Below are 16,956 nucleotides of genomic sequence, written 5' to 3'. Positions count from 1 at the left end.
CATGGTATCTCCATTCAGAACTCTATTATTTAAAAGGTCGTTTCTAACCCCAATTTGTTCCACAGTTCCTGTTGAATACTCTAGTCCGCCTTCTTGGTTGAAAAATAATTATTTTAACAATTCATATTCTAACTGCGGCCAGATTAGCATTTGCCCAGTGCTGGGAATCATCCTATATACCTACAGATCAAATGGTCATCCAGAAAATATGTGACTGTGCAGAAATGGACAATTTAACCATAGCACTTAAAAATAAAGAGCCTTCAGCATTTTATGATAATTGGAATGCGTGGTATAATTGGTTATCTCAGAGATAAACTGTTCAATGAACAATGGGTAATTTAATTTAAGCATAAATAGTGATGAGTTGTGTATAATTAAAGTAAGGTAGGAGAATTGGATCTTGCAGACTGTCAAAAAGGATATCTGTCTGTTTTTAATGTATTTTCTTTTTTCTTCCGTTTCTTTGTTTTTTCTTCTTTCTTTTATACCTCTTTTTCTCCTTTTTCGGTTCGCAAGACCGAGGCGTTTTTTTCCCTTTTTTCTTTTCCTTTTTCTCCCCTGTTGTAGATGTAATGTTGTTATGTTTTTAATTGTAAATTTAATAAAATTTATTCAAAAAAAAAGAAAAAAAAGAAAAATAATTATTTTAAAATCATTGGTTCATTTTCCAGGCGGGAAAATGAGGGGATCTCAGTGGTTGAGCGGCCTGACATTTCACTTTAAAAGTGGGAACTGTCAGACAGGTACTTCACTTCTATGAACTGATCTAGTCAATAAAGAACTGTTAGTCACTAGCTGGAGTCTTGCCTCTACAATCGACCCAACTTAACAGTTCCCATCTCAGCCAGAGTTCCTCTTTTGGTCACATTGACTACAGGAAGATGGGAGTTGTAGTCTAATAATCTGTGCTGGGTTGGAAAGGGAATTCTCAGATATTTAAGTTTGTTTTATTTATTTGTTTGCTTGTTTGTTTGTTTGTCAATCACCAACAAGATAATAGGCATAAGTATAAGCATAGTTATGAATACATGAAATGGATACATAAGAAAATAAACCGAAACAATAGGACAAGGTTGGTAGGCACGTTGGTGCGCTTATGCACGCTCCCTACAGACCACTTAGGAAAGGGGTGAGGTCAATAGTACAGTGTAAGGTTGAAGTTTTTGCGGTTTGCCCTTCACAAGACGGTCAGGAAATTCCAGGGCTGTAGGTAAAGCTAGAAGTTGGAAAAATAGTCTAGAGGAAAGCAAAGCTCAACCACTTCTATATTGCCTCTAAGAAGACTACATGGTTGGGTGTGTCCTTCAAGCTAACAGGAGTTCAGATAAAGGACTACCGTTATCTAATGTACTTGCAAAAGAGATGAAGGAAACATACCAGAAATTGATTAAACAAGCCAAAATAGTTTTGCTCATCAGTCTGGACACTGGATTCATCCAGTGTGTGCTGAACCACAGTAGTATGAGTTTAATTTGATAATTGACTGGTTTTATGCAATTATACACCACCTTTTCCCATAATACTTTGGGGATTGTGTGAACCTAACAACTCTTGTTAATAAGTCAAAGATAATAATTTAGTATAGTGTGTAACTATAACCAGTGGTGGGTAAACAAAACATGTCCTAATGGTTTCCTGAAAGTACTTAGAACATTTCCTATGTTGTAAGTTAATGAAATTGTACAACTCTTAGCTAAGCTGAAGGGTCCATGTGATAGACACCATCACTTTTAATCCTCTTTTCTCAGCCAATTCAGCACCCGAGTTTAATGACGAACTGAGGATAATAAAAGCAGGTGGAATAATAGCTTAACTACCAGCTAGAGACATGTCAGGGCAAATCATATCAAAACAAAACAGACTGAAGAACATTTGGAGACAACAACAAAGAATGACAAATTTTCTGCTACCATTACACCCAACCCCCCCCCCCCCCCCCCCCCCCCCCCCCCCCCCACCCACAACAAACCAAACAAAAACACCACAAACCCCCCCACAAAAAAAAAAACAACACCCCCCCCCCCCCACCACCCCCCCCACACAAAAAAAACAATGTGACATAAAATAAATTTTTGTTTTTTTTTTTTTTTACAAGTATCTCCTCTTCTCCTCCCCCCCCCCATTTCTTTCCCCCCCCCCCCCCCCCCCAACCCAAACCCCACACCCACCAAAAAACCACAAACCACCAAAAAAAAACCCCCCCCCCCCCCCCCCCCCCCCCCCCAACCCCCCCCCCCCCCCCCACAAAACCCCCCCACAACCCCCCCCCCCCCCCTCCGGTTTCATTCATTGCTGGGCACAGAATAGACAAATTCCTTGTGTGTCCAATCACACTTGGCCAATAAAGAATTCTGTTCTATTCTATGCTGTGGATCTGGAAAAAAAAAAAGTCTGTTTTGGGTTGAAAGCAACTTGCATCATTATTTGCAAACAAAGCAATCATTTCAAATTGGAGTTGAGTATTGAGACAGTCACAGTATTGAGATGTCACAACTGGTTTACAGGTCTCTACGATTGAGCAGAATAACTCGAGAGGAAGTCAAATTACTTTTGCTTATTTACAGGGCTGTAAATACCATCTTCTAAGATGATTAGTCTTTCATCAAGATGATGTATCGTTGGTATTTAACACCAGATAAGTTATCTCAGATGTATAAAGATGTGTCAAATGAATGTTGGAGGTGTAAAAGTAGACCTTTTAATCATCCATGGTGGATGGGTGAAAGAGCCAAAAAAAATTGGGAGTATGATTCTTATTTTAATACAGAAAATTTTGAAAATGGAGATAATAATGAAACCAGAACTTTTCCTTTTGGGCCTAATAGAAAAAGAACTGGAGGAAAAAATTGGAACTTTGTTGCTATATATATTGACAGCAGCAAGACTATTCTATGAACAAAAATGGAAGGACACTTTCTATGGACGAATGTTGCAGAAGTTGATGGGAGTTGGCTGAAATGGCAAAACTGACCACTTTGATTAAAGAAAAGAGTATAAGTACTTTTGTTTCCACATGGAGACCGCTTCTGAACTTTGTGCTTGAAGTGGAAAAGAATGTAACTTTTATTTAGAGTTTAACCGAGTAGATAGATAGATTTTTGTAGAAATGCCTTGTTCATATTATTATAAAAAAGCAAAAAATGTGATATGATGTTAATGCCTTATGTTATTGCAACAGGTACAAGTAGTCTTCAACTCACAACAGTTCATTTAGTGACCATTCAAAGTTACAATGGCACTGAAAAAAGTGACTTATTATTCTTTTTCATACTTACGACCTTTGTAGCAGCCCCATGATCAGGTGATCAAAATTCAGAAGCTTGGCAAGTGACTTATATTTACAATGGTTGCAATGTCCCAGGGTCATGTGATCAAATTTTGAGAACTTCTGACCAGCAAAATCAATGGGGAAGCCAGATTCACTTAACAACTTAGCAACTGCAGGGATTCACTTAATAACTGTGGCAAGAAAGGTTGTAAAAATGGGTTAAAGTTCACACTCTCTTAACAACAGAAATGTTGGGGCTCAATTGTGGTCATAAATCGAGGGCTACCTGTGCTATATACTAGAAGAGAGGCAAAGCTAACCTTAGTGCAAGGCAGAGGTGGCATTCAGCAGGTTCTGATTAGTTCTGGAGAACCTGTAGCAGAAAAATTGAGTAGTTCGGAGAACTGGCAAATTCCACCTCTGACTGGCCCCGCCTCCATCTATTCGCTGCCTCCTGAGTCCCAGCTGATTGGCTGGGTCTCCTTTTGTTGCCCTGCACAGGAGAAGGGAGCTGGAAAGCAGGTTAGTGGGGTGGGTTGGGAATGGGATTTTGCAATAATCTTCCCCCAGGAGTTGGGAGGGAATGGAGATTTTGCAGTATCCTTCCCCTGCCACGCCCACCAAGCCATGCCCACAGAACCGGTAGAAATTTTTTTTGAATCCCACCACTGATGCAAGGGCAGATCATGGAATCCTTCCATTCCCCCCCCTCCCCCACACCATTATTCAGCACTGAAGAAGCTTCTTGGATTAGAAGCAAAACATCTTCAAGGAAAAAACAAAAAAAAGTCCAGTTGCCTTTTGAGAGAAAAAAAAGCATCTTTGAGACATCCATGACTTGGATGACTGAGAATCTCCATAGACACCATAGAGGGAAGTTGCGGCAGGGCACACCAGTGGTGGGATGCTGGCAGTGTAACAACTGGCTCGCTAATTGTGTGCTGTGTGTGTGCGTGCACAACTTTTGAAATTACTCACCTTCGATGTTACTTTGGGGAAGTAACACAGCGGAGGCGCGGCAATCCACTCTGCCACGCTAATCAGCTGAGCAGTATAGGTGAGTGTAGCGCAGGGATGGGCTGGCAGGCCCACATGATGGTTGGAGTGAACCAGTTTGGAGCCAGCTGATCGTCAGAACTAGGGGTTCGCCCAAACTGGTCTGAACCAGGAGAATCCCACCCCTACAGGGCACAATGACATTTTCTAACAGAGGGCAGAATTCAGAATGACAGGAGACAGGAAGATCAATCTACTACTCAGGGGAAACCACCTGGCCAAGAAATACTGTAAAACTTCAGAGTACATGTAGTCCTCAGGTTACAACCATTTGTTTAGTGATCATTCAACTGAAAAAAGTGACTTACGATAGGTTTTCACACTTTGATCACTGCAGCATCCTCATGGTCATGTGATCAAAATTCAGAAGCTTAGCAACTGGCTCATATTTATGACAGTTGCAGGATCACATGGTCCCCTTTTGCGACCTTCTGACAAGCAAAGTCAGTGGGGAAGCCAGATTCACTTAACGATCATGTACCTAACTTGACAACTGCACTTAACAAACGTGGCAAGAAAGGTCCTAAAATGGAATAAAATTCGCTTCAGTAAGGGGGGAAGCCAGATAACAGATAATCGGAAGATACCTTGTAGGTCATCTAGTCCAACCCCCCCCACCCAAGCAGGAGACCCTACACCATTTCTGACAGATGGCAGTCCAATCTCTTCTGTAATGACGCCCTCACAACTTCCAAGGGCAAAGCTGTTCCATTGGTTGATTGTTCTCACTGTCAGAAAGTTTCTCCTTATTTCCCGGTTAAATTTCTCCTTCAGTTTCCATCCATTATTCCTTGTCTGTGGCCTTCAGGTGCTTTGGAGAATAGCTTGACCCCCTTCCTCTCTGTAGCAGCCCCTCAAATATTAGAACACTGCTATCATGTCGCCCCTGGTCCTTCTCTTCACTAGACTAGCCAGGCCCAGTTCCTGTAACCGTTGTTCATACGTTTTAGTCTCCAGTCTGTTTGCTAATCATATCCTGATTGATTCATCTTACATTCTTTTTACTAACTTAACAACTGCAGTGATTCACTTAACTGTGGCAAGAAAGGTCGTAAAATGTGTTCACATTTTAACAACTCAATTAACAACTGTCCTCAGAAATTTTGGGCAAAATTTTGGTCATAAGTCAAGGATTACCCATATTCCCTTTGCATAAGGACCACATCGCAATTGGAGAATTTCCAAGGTCAACCTTTTCCACCCCTGATAAGTGTAGCAATTTCTCAAATAATCTCAAAAATCAAGGAACACAATTGTCATGGCTCTCCCCCTGTGCAACAACTAAGGAGCTCCAAGTATTTGCCGGATGGAGATTATTGAGGTAAATATCCTAACTGGGATCATGTTTCCTTGTAGAGAAACATTTTCTAATTCTTTCTAGCCCACATCACAACCACAGTGTGAGGATTGTGCAGGACCAATCTTAAATCAACGCAGTGCTAAGATTTGTAAGAGAGGGTCTTTGAAAGATACTCCTTAGTTTCAATGGCTCATTTGTTGAGGTCACTGCACAATTTTTCATACTTCTCAGAGTCTTTTTGGAGTTGGAAAGCCTTTACAAATCTAATAAAACAAACAAATAAAATGTTAGTCTCAAATGCTGATTCATTTGACAGATAAATTTGAACTCTTGTTGCCTTTGATTTCAGAAATGGTTAAAATACATTTTTTCATGAGAATTTGCAACTGCTTTTAAGATTTTGTTTTGTTTTGTTTGGAATTCATGTTTAAAAACTTTAGCTTTCAGGAGCTAAACAAAATGGTAAAATACTTTATGGAAAGTTTAATCAAATTCCTTTCCATAAGAGTAATGTATTTATGGAGCTCCTGAGATAGATTATATAGCAATATATTATCTGAATGGCCACCGTACAGCAAAGAGAGATTTTGATATCTTTGACCACATATTAGAGGGCTCGTCCACTGGGATCCAAACTTAGGAAAAACATATTCTAGGTGAGGTTAGAACCCAAATATGACATATATCACAGATTTTTATCTGACTAAAACAGTACAATTGAGAACTGCTTTGGTCAATCCGACTGGAATAAATTGTAGAGGTCATTAAATATTATAATATTCTTTACAAGGCATTATATTGCTTGATGTGTAACTTATATAAGATATATAATTATGGTAGAAGGGAGAAAAGCTCTAACCTATTATATAATAAACTATATACTGAGCAAAAAGGAAGATTAAAAAAGCTACATAAGTTACCAAAAATAAAATATGAGAGAAAAAAGGATAAAAAAATAATCAAATCTATTATTAGAAAACATTAAAAGGGAAAGACAACAAACAAAAACAATTATAAAACTTAACAACTACCCCAAACTAAAAACAAAACATACACTTGTCTTATTCTGTGTGTATACAAGTAATCCTCAACTTACAATGCAATTGAGTGTCCATTGCCAAGCAGGACAATTGTTAAGCGAGTTCCATCAGATTTCACGTCCTTTTCTGACATGGTTAGTAAGCAAATCACTGCAATTATTTAATTAATAATTAAATAACAACAACAATAATAAAAACAAATTATTATTATTATTAACATAATAATATATATAATATATAATACAATAATTAATAAATATAATAATTAGTAATAATTAATAAATAATAATTATTTGTTTTTAATATTAATAATAATTAATAATTGCAAAACTCGAGGTAAACCACACCAAACTTGATTGCAGGAAATACGACTTCAGCAACAGAGTGGTCAATGTCTGGAATACTCGACCTGACTCTGGTTTCTTCCCCAAACCCCAAAAACTTTAAACTCAGACTGTCTACTATTGACCTCACCCCTTTCCTAAGAGGTCTGTAAGGGGCGTGCATACGCGCACCAATGTGCCTATCATCCCTGTCCTATTGTTTCTTTTTATTTTTCTCATATGTATCCATGTATTCATAACCATGTTTATACTTATACCTGTTATCTAACAATTGCTTGACAAAATAAAACAAATAAAATAAAACAATAAATAAAATTAAGTGAATCATGAGGTTGGTAAGCAAATCTGGCTTCCCCATTGACTTTGTTTGTTGGAAGCTAGTTGGCAAGGTCAAAAGTGGGGACCACACGATCCTGGGACGCTGCAACTATCATAAGTACATGCCAGTTGCCAAGGGCTTGGATTTTGATCACATGACCAAGGGGATTCTGAGATGGTCGTAAGTGCAAGGACCTGTCATAAGTCCCTTTTTTCAGTGCTGTTGTAGCTTTGAACAGTGGCTAAACAAATGGTTGTCGGTCGAGGTCTTCTGACTAGCAAAGTCAATGCGGAAGCCAGATTCACTTAACAACCGTATTACTAATTTAATAACTGCTGTGATTCCCCTTAACAACTGTGGCAAGAAAGGTCCTAAAATGGAGCAAAAACTTACATAACCACCGTCTTACTTAGCAATGGATATTCTGGACTCAATCATCAGTCAAGGGCTACCTATGTCTGATCTGTTAGCATCCTACTACAATGGCCCCCAAAAGAGGTGGCATTCAGCAGGTTCTGACCAATTTTGGAGAACCGGTAGTGGAAATTTTGAGTAGTTCAGAGAACCAGCATATACCACCTCTGACTGGAGATTTTACAGTATCCTTCCCCTGCCACACCCACCAAGCCACGCCCACAGAACTCATAGCAAAAAAAATCCCACCACTGCCCCCAACCTTTTGGGCACCAGGGACCAGGTCCGCGGAGAGATTTTTCCACAGAACAGAGGAAGCAAAGTTTCGCCTATCCTCTCCATCCTATAGATGGGGACTCCGCTTGTTTTGTGCCACCCGGTTTCTGACTTGGGGACCCCTGTCCTAATATGTTCTAGTAATGGATCCAACCCTCCCCTTTTCTTTCATTTTCTATTAATAAAATAAATTGATTTTAGCTTCTCTTGCAAAAACTTAAATTCCTGACTTGGTTGGTAAACCAATTCACTGATCGTAGCCCTCTGCCATTTCCCCTACTCCTTTGTTTCAACATGTAGTTCAAGTGAAATCTACCTGGGCATGAGACATTTCAAACCCTTCTGTGCTCCGTTTGACTTCATGATTTCTGTCCAGGTAATCCTGTCTAACTCTGCTTTGAACGTATTGAAATGAACTCTGTTGAAATCCAGCCTGCATGTGTCATCCAGAACATTCATTGGTTAATTGTGTGTGGGGGGTGGGGAGTGCAAATCCTGCTCCTGAATAGTTAGACATCCCTGGCTGTGCAATACATTCGCACAGCACCAAGGTAAGGGAATGCATTCAGTTCTTAAGAATTCATATGCTGTGTAAAAAACTTTTTCCCTCAGGCAGCAGTGAGTGGTGCAAGAAGGTAACCTTAGCCTCACCAGACAGCCCCCTCCAGACTGCACCCCATTACCTCATCCCATCAACCATGAGGCTTTGAATTCCTGACCCACATGATGTCACTGTTGTGGCATCTAAAGCAGGCAAATCACACAGAAGAAGAAGAAAGATCTCACAAAAGTGACTCAGATCTGGAATCGGTTCTGAGATTTCCCATGGAAGGACAAAGATACTGTAACCCAGACTAAAAAAGTGAGGAACACACAGGCATCTACATACATGCGTATTCTTTCAGATACAATCTTTTATATTTAAGTTGCAGGAATTTCCAAAAGGTTTTCACTTCTTGCAAGACTTATTTATAATAAAGGCGGGATACAAATAAATACATTTATCGTATTTGTACAGCCGCTCATCTCGCATAGTGACTCTGGGTGGTGAGCATAATAAAACAAAACACAAAAAAGTAAAATACATAAAACCAAAATTTAAGTTTAAAATAAAGTATTGTTTCCTTAAGAATTTCACGTGCCCCATACTTCCCGAAAGAGACAAAAGCAATGTTTCCAAGCCAAGACCTGGAATAAATACAATTACATTAAATAGTTCACAGTACAAGTTTTTAAAAAGGGTGTATACGGTACGTGTGTATTTTCTTTACTAATATTAAGAATTCTAACTATTTGATTGGTAGATCTACATTGTTTTAAACTATAGTGATTTACTTAATTCTGGTTTATCAGATTGTAGAAATCCATTAATTGTGATTTGTAACATGGTTTACATTTTAGCATAATGTATATATTTAAAGTATAGAGATTTTTTGGTGTAATACAGGTAGTTCTTGGCTTACAACCATTCACTTAGTAACTGTTCAAAGTTACAACAGCTACTTATGACTGTTAGCCCTTTGTGAACTTAGTCCTTTGTGGCAGGGGTCTCCAAAACTTGGCAGGGGTCTCCAAAACTTGGCAACTTTAAAACTTGTGGACTTCAGCTCCCAGAATTCCTCAGCCAGTCATGATTACCTGAGGAACTGCCTTTCTTCCATGGTCCCGTCTTAAGACTGTCAACTGTGGCATAAGAAAGCAAATACTGTACCGAGATTAATATGCGCCTTAAGTGCAATGTCAAAACATCTGGAGCACCACTTGAACACCATCAGCATTGCCAAAATCCCCATCTGTCAATTGCAAAAGGGCGCTTTACTTGGAACAGCTGACATCCTGCAAGGATGTAACTTTTAACATTACAAACAGCTGCTTATCACAGGTCCTTGAAAAGACTCCACAGATGGATAAAAATGCCAAATGCAGCCTAAGTATCTGGCTGATTGTGCAACCAATGATAATAGGATGATGTTTATTCAACATGTTAACGTTTCTGGATTGGCATAAACCACAGAACCATGTGCTAGACCCAACGGCTGGGTGCGTACAATTCACCAGATTAAACTGTAGATGCTAGCTGGAGTGTCAGTGCATTGTGTAAATAAGTACAGCCCGTGCACTGTGTGAAGCCAGTCAATTGGATAGATTGAATAAATCATGTTTCAGTTACTCTTGTGATAACTTGTGTTAAGACAGTTGCTGTAGGGATGGATGCCGGACAAGGAGCTTAGGAGGGGCCAAACGGAGAACGAGCCGCTCAAATCCCGCGTTTAGAGGATCCCAAACTTTAGTGAAAGAAACCTGTTGAATCTCTGCCTATCGCCACATCTGTTGAAAAAGCGGCCAACCCAGCTACCGACGGGGCGGGAAACGAGAACTGCCTTGACCACTTGGATTTAATTTAGAGGGAGGGATGCCCAGGACACTTGGGGTTTCTGGAAAAAGACCCACACAGGAAACTCCCATCCTTCAGGAATTCGGCTCTTTGTGCCCTTATAAGGCCATTTCAACTCCTGGCCAATCAGCAAGAGGGAGGCGGCGCTCTCTTGGCCCCAAAACTTCGGGGAAGAAGAAGGAGGCGCTGAAAGCGGCGGCCCGCTGAGACGATCTTGAGCGCGTCTCGCCTTCGTTGGAGATTCCGTCCTGTTCCGGAAGAGGATGAGCAGTAACCAATTCAACAAGGGCCCCAGCTACGGCTTGTCTGCGGAAGTCCGAAATCGGGTGAGAAATTGGTGGCAGGGAGGCTGCCGCGGCCAGGTGCGCCCTGAGAGCGCACGGTTTTGGAGAGGCGCTTCTCCGTGCGCCCTGACGGAGGTGTGGCGCCGCGCCCTGAGAGAAGGCGGGGGCCGCGCGCGCTTCCCATTATAAGAGTGGGGGGCTCAGGGGAATTAAAGAAGCGGCTTCTGAGTTGAGCCGCCTCCGCCCCACAGGAGCAAAAGGGGGTTTTGCTCCCTAGAATTCCCGGCTGGTGCTTGAACATGCATTGGGGGGGGGGGGCGTCGGCTACGGTTAAAAGTGGGCTAAAGAGACGCGTTTCTTTCCACTTTCTCATTTGGAATCTAGAACGTTGCAACGTTCTGTCGGGGAACTTAGGAACGTTCTATTTCAGAATGTTGGAACTCTCTTCTTGGGTGGCTTCTGCCGAGAACAAAAGTGAAGCGAAGTAGGGAGTGTACAGGAGGGTGGCCACAAAATCGCTATCAGATGGTCAGCCTTGACTTATTCTCAGTCAAACTACCTCATTGGGTTGCGGGGAGCCCCAAAAAACCCGGAATAAGAGTTTGGTTGGCAACCTTTTTATTCTTTGAAGGATGGGTGTGATTTAAGAAATCTGTGGTTGAAGGGCTGGGTAAAGGAGGGGACATTCTGAGCTTTCTTTTGCTGGTGGAATCGAGATAATCATGCAACGATTTATATTCTGCTTTTCTAGTGACCAAAACAATATACTGGTATTATTGTTGCTATGCTGGTTTATTACTTGGCTTCAAGGCCAAAACCAAAATCTGGTCATCATCTAGAAAGCCTTACACAGTGTGTCACCTGGCCGCATCAGGACCACCTGTCCCATATGAGGCTGCCCATCCAATCTGAACACTGAGCCGGAGGTGCTCTAAATGCCTCCCAAAAGCAGGTCTAGGAAGCTTGGAATGGCAAACAAACCTTGTTATACCTTCCCACTTATGAAACATGCTCTCTCCCCGTCCCCCCCATGATTGACCCTGTACTTTCCTTTCATTCAGGAAGGCCCCATCAAATATTTCAGCATGCCTAAGAGAATAAAGATATATCTGTTTCCTCTTGTTTTTCGCTATTATTTTGATGCGATTCCGTTGCTTTATTGCTTGAGACTTTTTAAATTGCTGAGATATTTGCTATTATATTTCTTTTTGCAAGCCTTGTGAAGTAAATTTGTGAGGTGGCAATGAATCAAAAATGACTTGATGGCACAGAATCAATTTTTGCATGCCTCCCAAAGACGCTGGCTAGATTGGGTCTATAAGGATAGATAGATGCCCAAGTTTTGTAATTTTTCCATATTCTTCATCTTGAAATGTTTTGATCACATCTGGTTTGGATAATCCTTATTGAAAAGAACAATTTCTTTACAGAATTCAAGGTGCTTGAGATCTGTTCATCTGCCAAAGTTCAACTTTCAGACTAATGCTGGAGTCACATTACTTTCCCAAAGTACCTTCTCTTTTGTTGGTTTTTGTTATAGTACAGTATTATTTCATCTCTGTAAAAGCCACAATATTCAGTGGGTTCAGCCACATTATTGTTGTTGTAGTTATAATTATACAGCTGAAAGTCCCAAGTGATAAAGTACAGGTATTAAAAAGTTTGATGTAAGATAACAGTTTAACAAATAAAATACATTAAGCATTTAACATGTGTTAATTTATTAGTAAAAGACCTTGTTTAATAACAGTGGTTAAAAATATGGCTGTTGTCCTTGTAATTTTAGATTTTTTTAGCTGAGAGTAAAACATTTTTCAGCAATATCTTTCCTGGCCTTGAGTTTAAAATTAGGCCAGATAATACTCTGCCAAAAACTTTTGTAAAACTTATGCAATATGCAATAAAATATGATCCACAGTTTCAAGGTCAGTACCATTAGAGGGACAATATATTTGAGAAATGGAAATGTTTTGACATTTACTAATTAGCACATTTGATGGCAACGTATTTAACCTGGCTTTTGCAAAGGGTAGATTTATTTACAGCAGTGGTAGTCAACCTGGTCCCTATCGTCCACTAATGGGTGTTCCAGCTTTCATGGTGGGCGGTAGGGGTTTTGTCCCCTACTTTATAAATCACCATTACTATGGAACCGGTGAGCGGTTAGAGAAAACTTTATTACTAACAGAGATACAAAAGTAAGTGGTAGGTATAAAAAGGTTGACTACCCCTGATTTACAGTAAATGGAAAATGCTATGATAAATAGGAACCTACAATATCGAGAGGGTTCAAATTATACTTGGAAGTGGCACCATTAGTTTGAGTTTTCTTAGGAGCTTTGGTGGGTCGTAATAAAGTCTTAATAGTTTGTGTGTGCTAGATTCAGAGTGTATTTGTTCTTAGAGAAGTGATGGAAAGAGTTAAGCCCTGAGAAATAGAGAGTATCAATTTGCAGAAATACCATTAACCAGGCATCCTTAGCTAGGATATGTGAAACAATAAATTATCAGAAATGGATAAGTTTCATTGTCTTGGAATGATGAAAGTTATCATTTGCATGAGCAAAATGTCGGTACAAGTAGTCCTTGACTAACAACAATTTGTTTAGTGATTGAAGCATTCGAAGTTAGAATGGCACTAAAAAAAGTATCTTATGACCAGTTTTTACACTCACTACCGTTGCAACATCTCCATGGTCATGTCATCAAAATTCTGATGTTTGGCAACTGACTCGTATTATGATGGTTTGCAGTGTCCCGATGTCATGTGATTCCCTTTTGCAACCGCCTGACCAGCAAAGTCAATGGGGAGGCCAGATTCAAGTAACCGTGTTAGTAATTTAACAACTGCAGTGATTCACTTAACAAATGTGGCAAGAAAGGTTGTAAAATGGGGCACAGCTAACTTAACAACCATCTCACTTAGCAACAGAAATTTTGGGCTCTGTGGTGGTTATAAGTTGAAGACTACCGGTACTTTTAGTACAGGGGTGTCAAACTCGATTTCATTGAGGGCGGTATCAGGGTTGTGTTTGATCTTGGGGGCTGCGGGGTGTGTGTGGTATGGCGTGGCCAGGGGTCATGGCCAGCTTCATGTCACTCCTGTCGGGGTGCCTATGGCAGCCCGAGCGCTCCGCCAGCCAAAATGGGCTTCCAAGCTCCGTTTCCAGCTGGGACATCTCCTGCAACCCTCTGCCAGCCAAAATGGAGCTCGCATGGGCCACACATGGCCCTCCCAAGCTCCGTTTTTGCTGGCAGAGGCACTGTGGGCCGGTCCTTTGCTGTTTTTAGGGTGGCACCTAATCTAGCCCATGGGTCTTGAGTTTGACACCCCTCTTTGAGTTATTTGGTGAGCACCTAAAAAGTGTTCCCCAATTTATATAGAGTTTATATAGAGTTGGTGAATTTCTTCTATGAGGTTGGATGCAAGTGAGCATCCCAAAACTGATCATTAGAATGCTAATGCCTGTATCTCTGAACTCATTTTCCCCTCCTAGGGCCGTGCAGGAAAGTCCTGCCTTTTTTTCAGTGAAAGTTTTGAGTTAAGATCAACTCTTAGTGACTTCATGACCACCCTGTGCTGTTTTCTTGGCAATAATATGGATGTGGCTTCCCACTGCTACCTTCTGCTTTGTTTTTTTCAGCTTTCCAGTCTAACCTGCTGGGCCTGAGATATCATAGTGGTCACCTGTCCAAGCACTAATGAAGGCTGGTCCTGCTTAGTTTTTTGGAGATCCATCTAGGTGTACTTTTTCAGTTTGATGAAAAAGCAATTCCATCCAAAGCAGTAAACATTTATAGTAAAGAGATTAAGGATGGGGAGAAGAGTTTTTGCAATTACTTATTTATTTGATAGCAAGAGATGTGTAGGTACACTTATGCTATCTTCCCATGCACGTACGCAATCATTTTTACGACTTTTCTAATTTCTCATGCCTCAAGAAGGAGTGCCTTCCACTGGACTTTTTTTTTTTTAATGTGGGGAAGGGTTAGGCTGCTAAAGGCAGAAAACATGGTCAGTAACAGGGCTTCTCATCTACAATTTGGAAGATGCCACTAAGAATGGAAAGATGTTCTCAACTCCTAAAATCAGAAACTATCTTTGGAGGGTGGGGAAAATCCAAATCAAATTTCAGCACAACTTTTTTCCTCCCCTGTGAATAGCACCTATCTTAAAGGAGTTAAGTAGGCCAAGATCTTAGTAAGGCTGGCATGACCTTAATCTCTGAAAGGAGGTGACAACGTTCTCCTGAAATTTGAATCAACGTCACTTCTGTCTTATTTCTGAAATCTCGCATTTGCTCTGTTTCCTGTTCCTTCTCACCCACTGGATGCTTCCACTTGTTTTCCCCTGTTGATTCTTGGCATTAAACCAAGAGCAGCCACTCCTGGGGAACATTGTGTAACCACACTTCTTGGGTCTGTGAGAGGTTGGGAGTTTTCCTCTGCTTGACCTCTAGGGTAAGGAGCACATTATTGACCCCCTTGTGGGATGGCTAATCTTTTTTCTCTCTCATCTGTTGGAAGGCTTGAATGCTAAAGAAAAAACCTGAATTATAAAGGAGTTTCAATTGGATTAAAAAAATAAAACCATCTTGGCTGTGGCTGAGAGTGAATCTGATCCAAAAGCTTGTTTAATCCAGATAGCTCAGCTCTGCTCGAGAGGTGATGCAAAGGAGAGAAGGAGAATAATTACCATCCCAGTTCCAACTATTTATCCAAATGATAGCCTCTCAAAGGAAGGTAGATCCCGCAGGTTTAATTTTCTGTGCCATGGCTCATTTGTATGGGTATTGCGTTCCACTTGGTTAAACAGTTAACTGGGGAACTGTTGAAGATAGATGTGTAGAGCTGGTGACTTTTCCAAAAAGAAGAAACTAGAATTTGTGAGCTGGAGTCTCCATCATAATAACTTGGAAATATATACGGGTAGAACTTGACTTACGGTATTTCGTTTAGTGACTGTTCAAAGATACAACAGCACTCAAAATTTGGATGCTTGGCAACTGGCTTATATTTATGCAGTGTCCCGGGGTCATGTGATCACCCTTTGTGACCTTTTGACAAGCAAAGTCAATGGGGAGACCAGATTCACTTAACAACTGTATTATTCATTTAAGAATTACAGTGATTCACTTGCCAACTGTGGCAAGAAAGATCATGAAATGGGTCAAAATTCCCTTAACAACAAAAATTTTGGGCTCAATTATGGTTGTAAGTTGAGGACTACATACACACACACACATACACACCCTATCAGGGCCTATCATGCATGCAAGGGCTAAATTGATTAATGGTATATAAAGGCAGAGATCTCTGTAATGGTAGCTTAATATTCTGACAATGTCAGCAGAGGCTGACAAAAGCTTAAACACACACACACATACATACACACACACACACACACACACACACTTATTAGTGGTGCGTGTCTTCATTTTTGAGTCCTCTGCCAGAGGCAGGAGGTTTGAGGGTTCAAGATCTTGGCTGTTCCTAGCACTGCAATTTTTTGGACAGAGATGCCATTTTGGGCATCTATTCGAGCCAAACCCTCAGCTTAGGGAGTGACAGCCCCAAGCGCTCCCATCATCCTTGTGATCACTTTGGCCTTTACTTTCCACTTCTTTTCGAGTTTCTCAGAATCTATAAGGATTGGCTTGCTGGAATAGGACAAAAAATTTGGAATTGCACAGACAGAAGGAACCCATATAGTCAGCGTACACCAGAATCCAAACTAAATTTCCCTCTGTTTGAATACATGTCAGTTGCCAAGTGTTTGAATTTTGATTTGAACGTGACCATGGGAATGCTGCAATGTTTGTGTGAAAAATGGTCCTGTCATTTTTTCAGTGTCATTGTACCTTCAAAGAGTTATTAAATAAATGGTTGTATGTTGAGATCTACCTGTATGGTAGCTGGAATTCAAAACATGGAGCATAAACTAAATTATTTGTTCTTGTCTATATTTTGGTATGTTCTGTCTCTATAAAAGACTCTTTTGGTTTTGTCTTTTGGCCTCTTGGTTTTCGTTTTCCTAAAATGGAAATTTGCTGTGCTCAAAATCTGTATTTTGTTTAAAAAAGCAATAGCAAATATATATAAAGAGGAAAGAAACGGGACAACTTACAACTTTATGTAAATTGCACTTTCAAAAAGGGATATTTTTGTGGCTTAGAAGGAGAGTCGATGCTGAATGCATTATAAAAAGATTTTTATTTCAAAAGTGAGCAGCTGCTTGGAGAGGAATAGGCCAATTC

At 40.5% G+C, this 16,956-nt stretch overlaps 1 protein-coding gene across 2 annotated transcripts in view; it reads left to right on the top strand.

Annotated features, from left to right (window-relative positions):
- Positions 1–10,448: 10,448 nt before the first annotated feature.
- CNN2 (calponin 2) overlaps positions 10,449–16,956 on the top strand; it is a 34,233-nt gene continuing 27,725 nt past the window's right edge. Inside the window, exon 1 of one of the 2 annotated variants that reach the window (XR_015741332.1) lies at positions 10,449–10,741. Coding sequence is in view for 1 of the 2 variants with exons in the window: in XM_026698932.2 (XP_026554717.1) it covers positions 10,679–10,741 (63 nt within the window). In the remaining variant the exon portion in view is untranslated. The remainder of the gene's footprint in view (positions 10,742–16,956) is intronic. The other variant, XM_026698932.2, reaches the window with a different exon arrangement.

The sequence above is a fragment of the Pseudonaja textilis genome, chromosome 1, assembly GCF_049901715.1.
Source record: "Pseudonaja textilis isolate UNSWEBS1 chromosome 1, rPseTex1.2, whole genome shotgun sequence".
Taxonomy (NCBI): domain Eukaryota; kingdom Metazoa; phylum Chordata; class Lepidosauria; order Squamata; family Elapidae; genus Pseudonaja; species Pseudonaja textilis.
The sequence above is the reverse complement of the archived record's forward strand: the minus strand, read 5'-3'. Positions and strand labels throughout refer to the sequence as shown.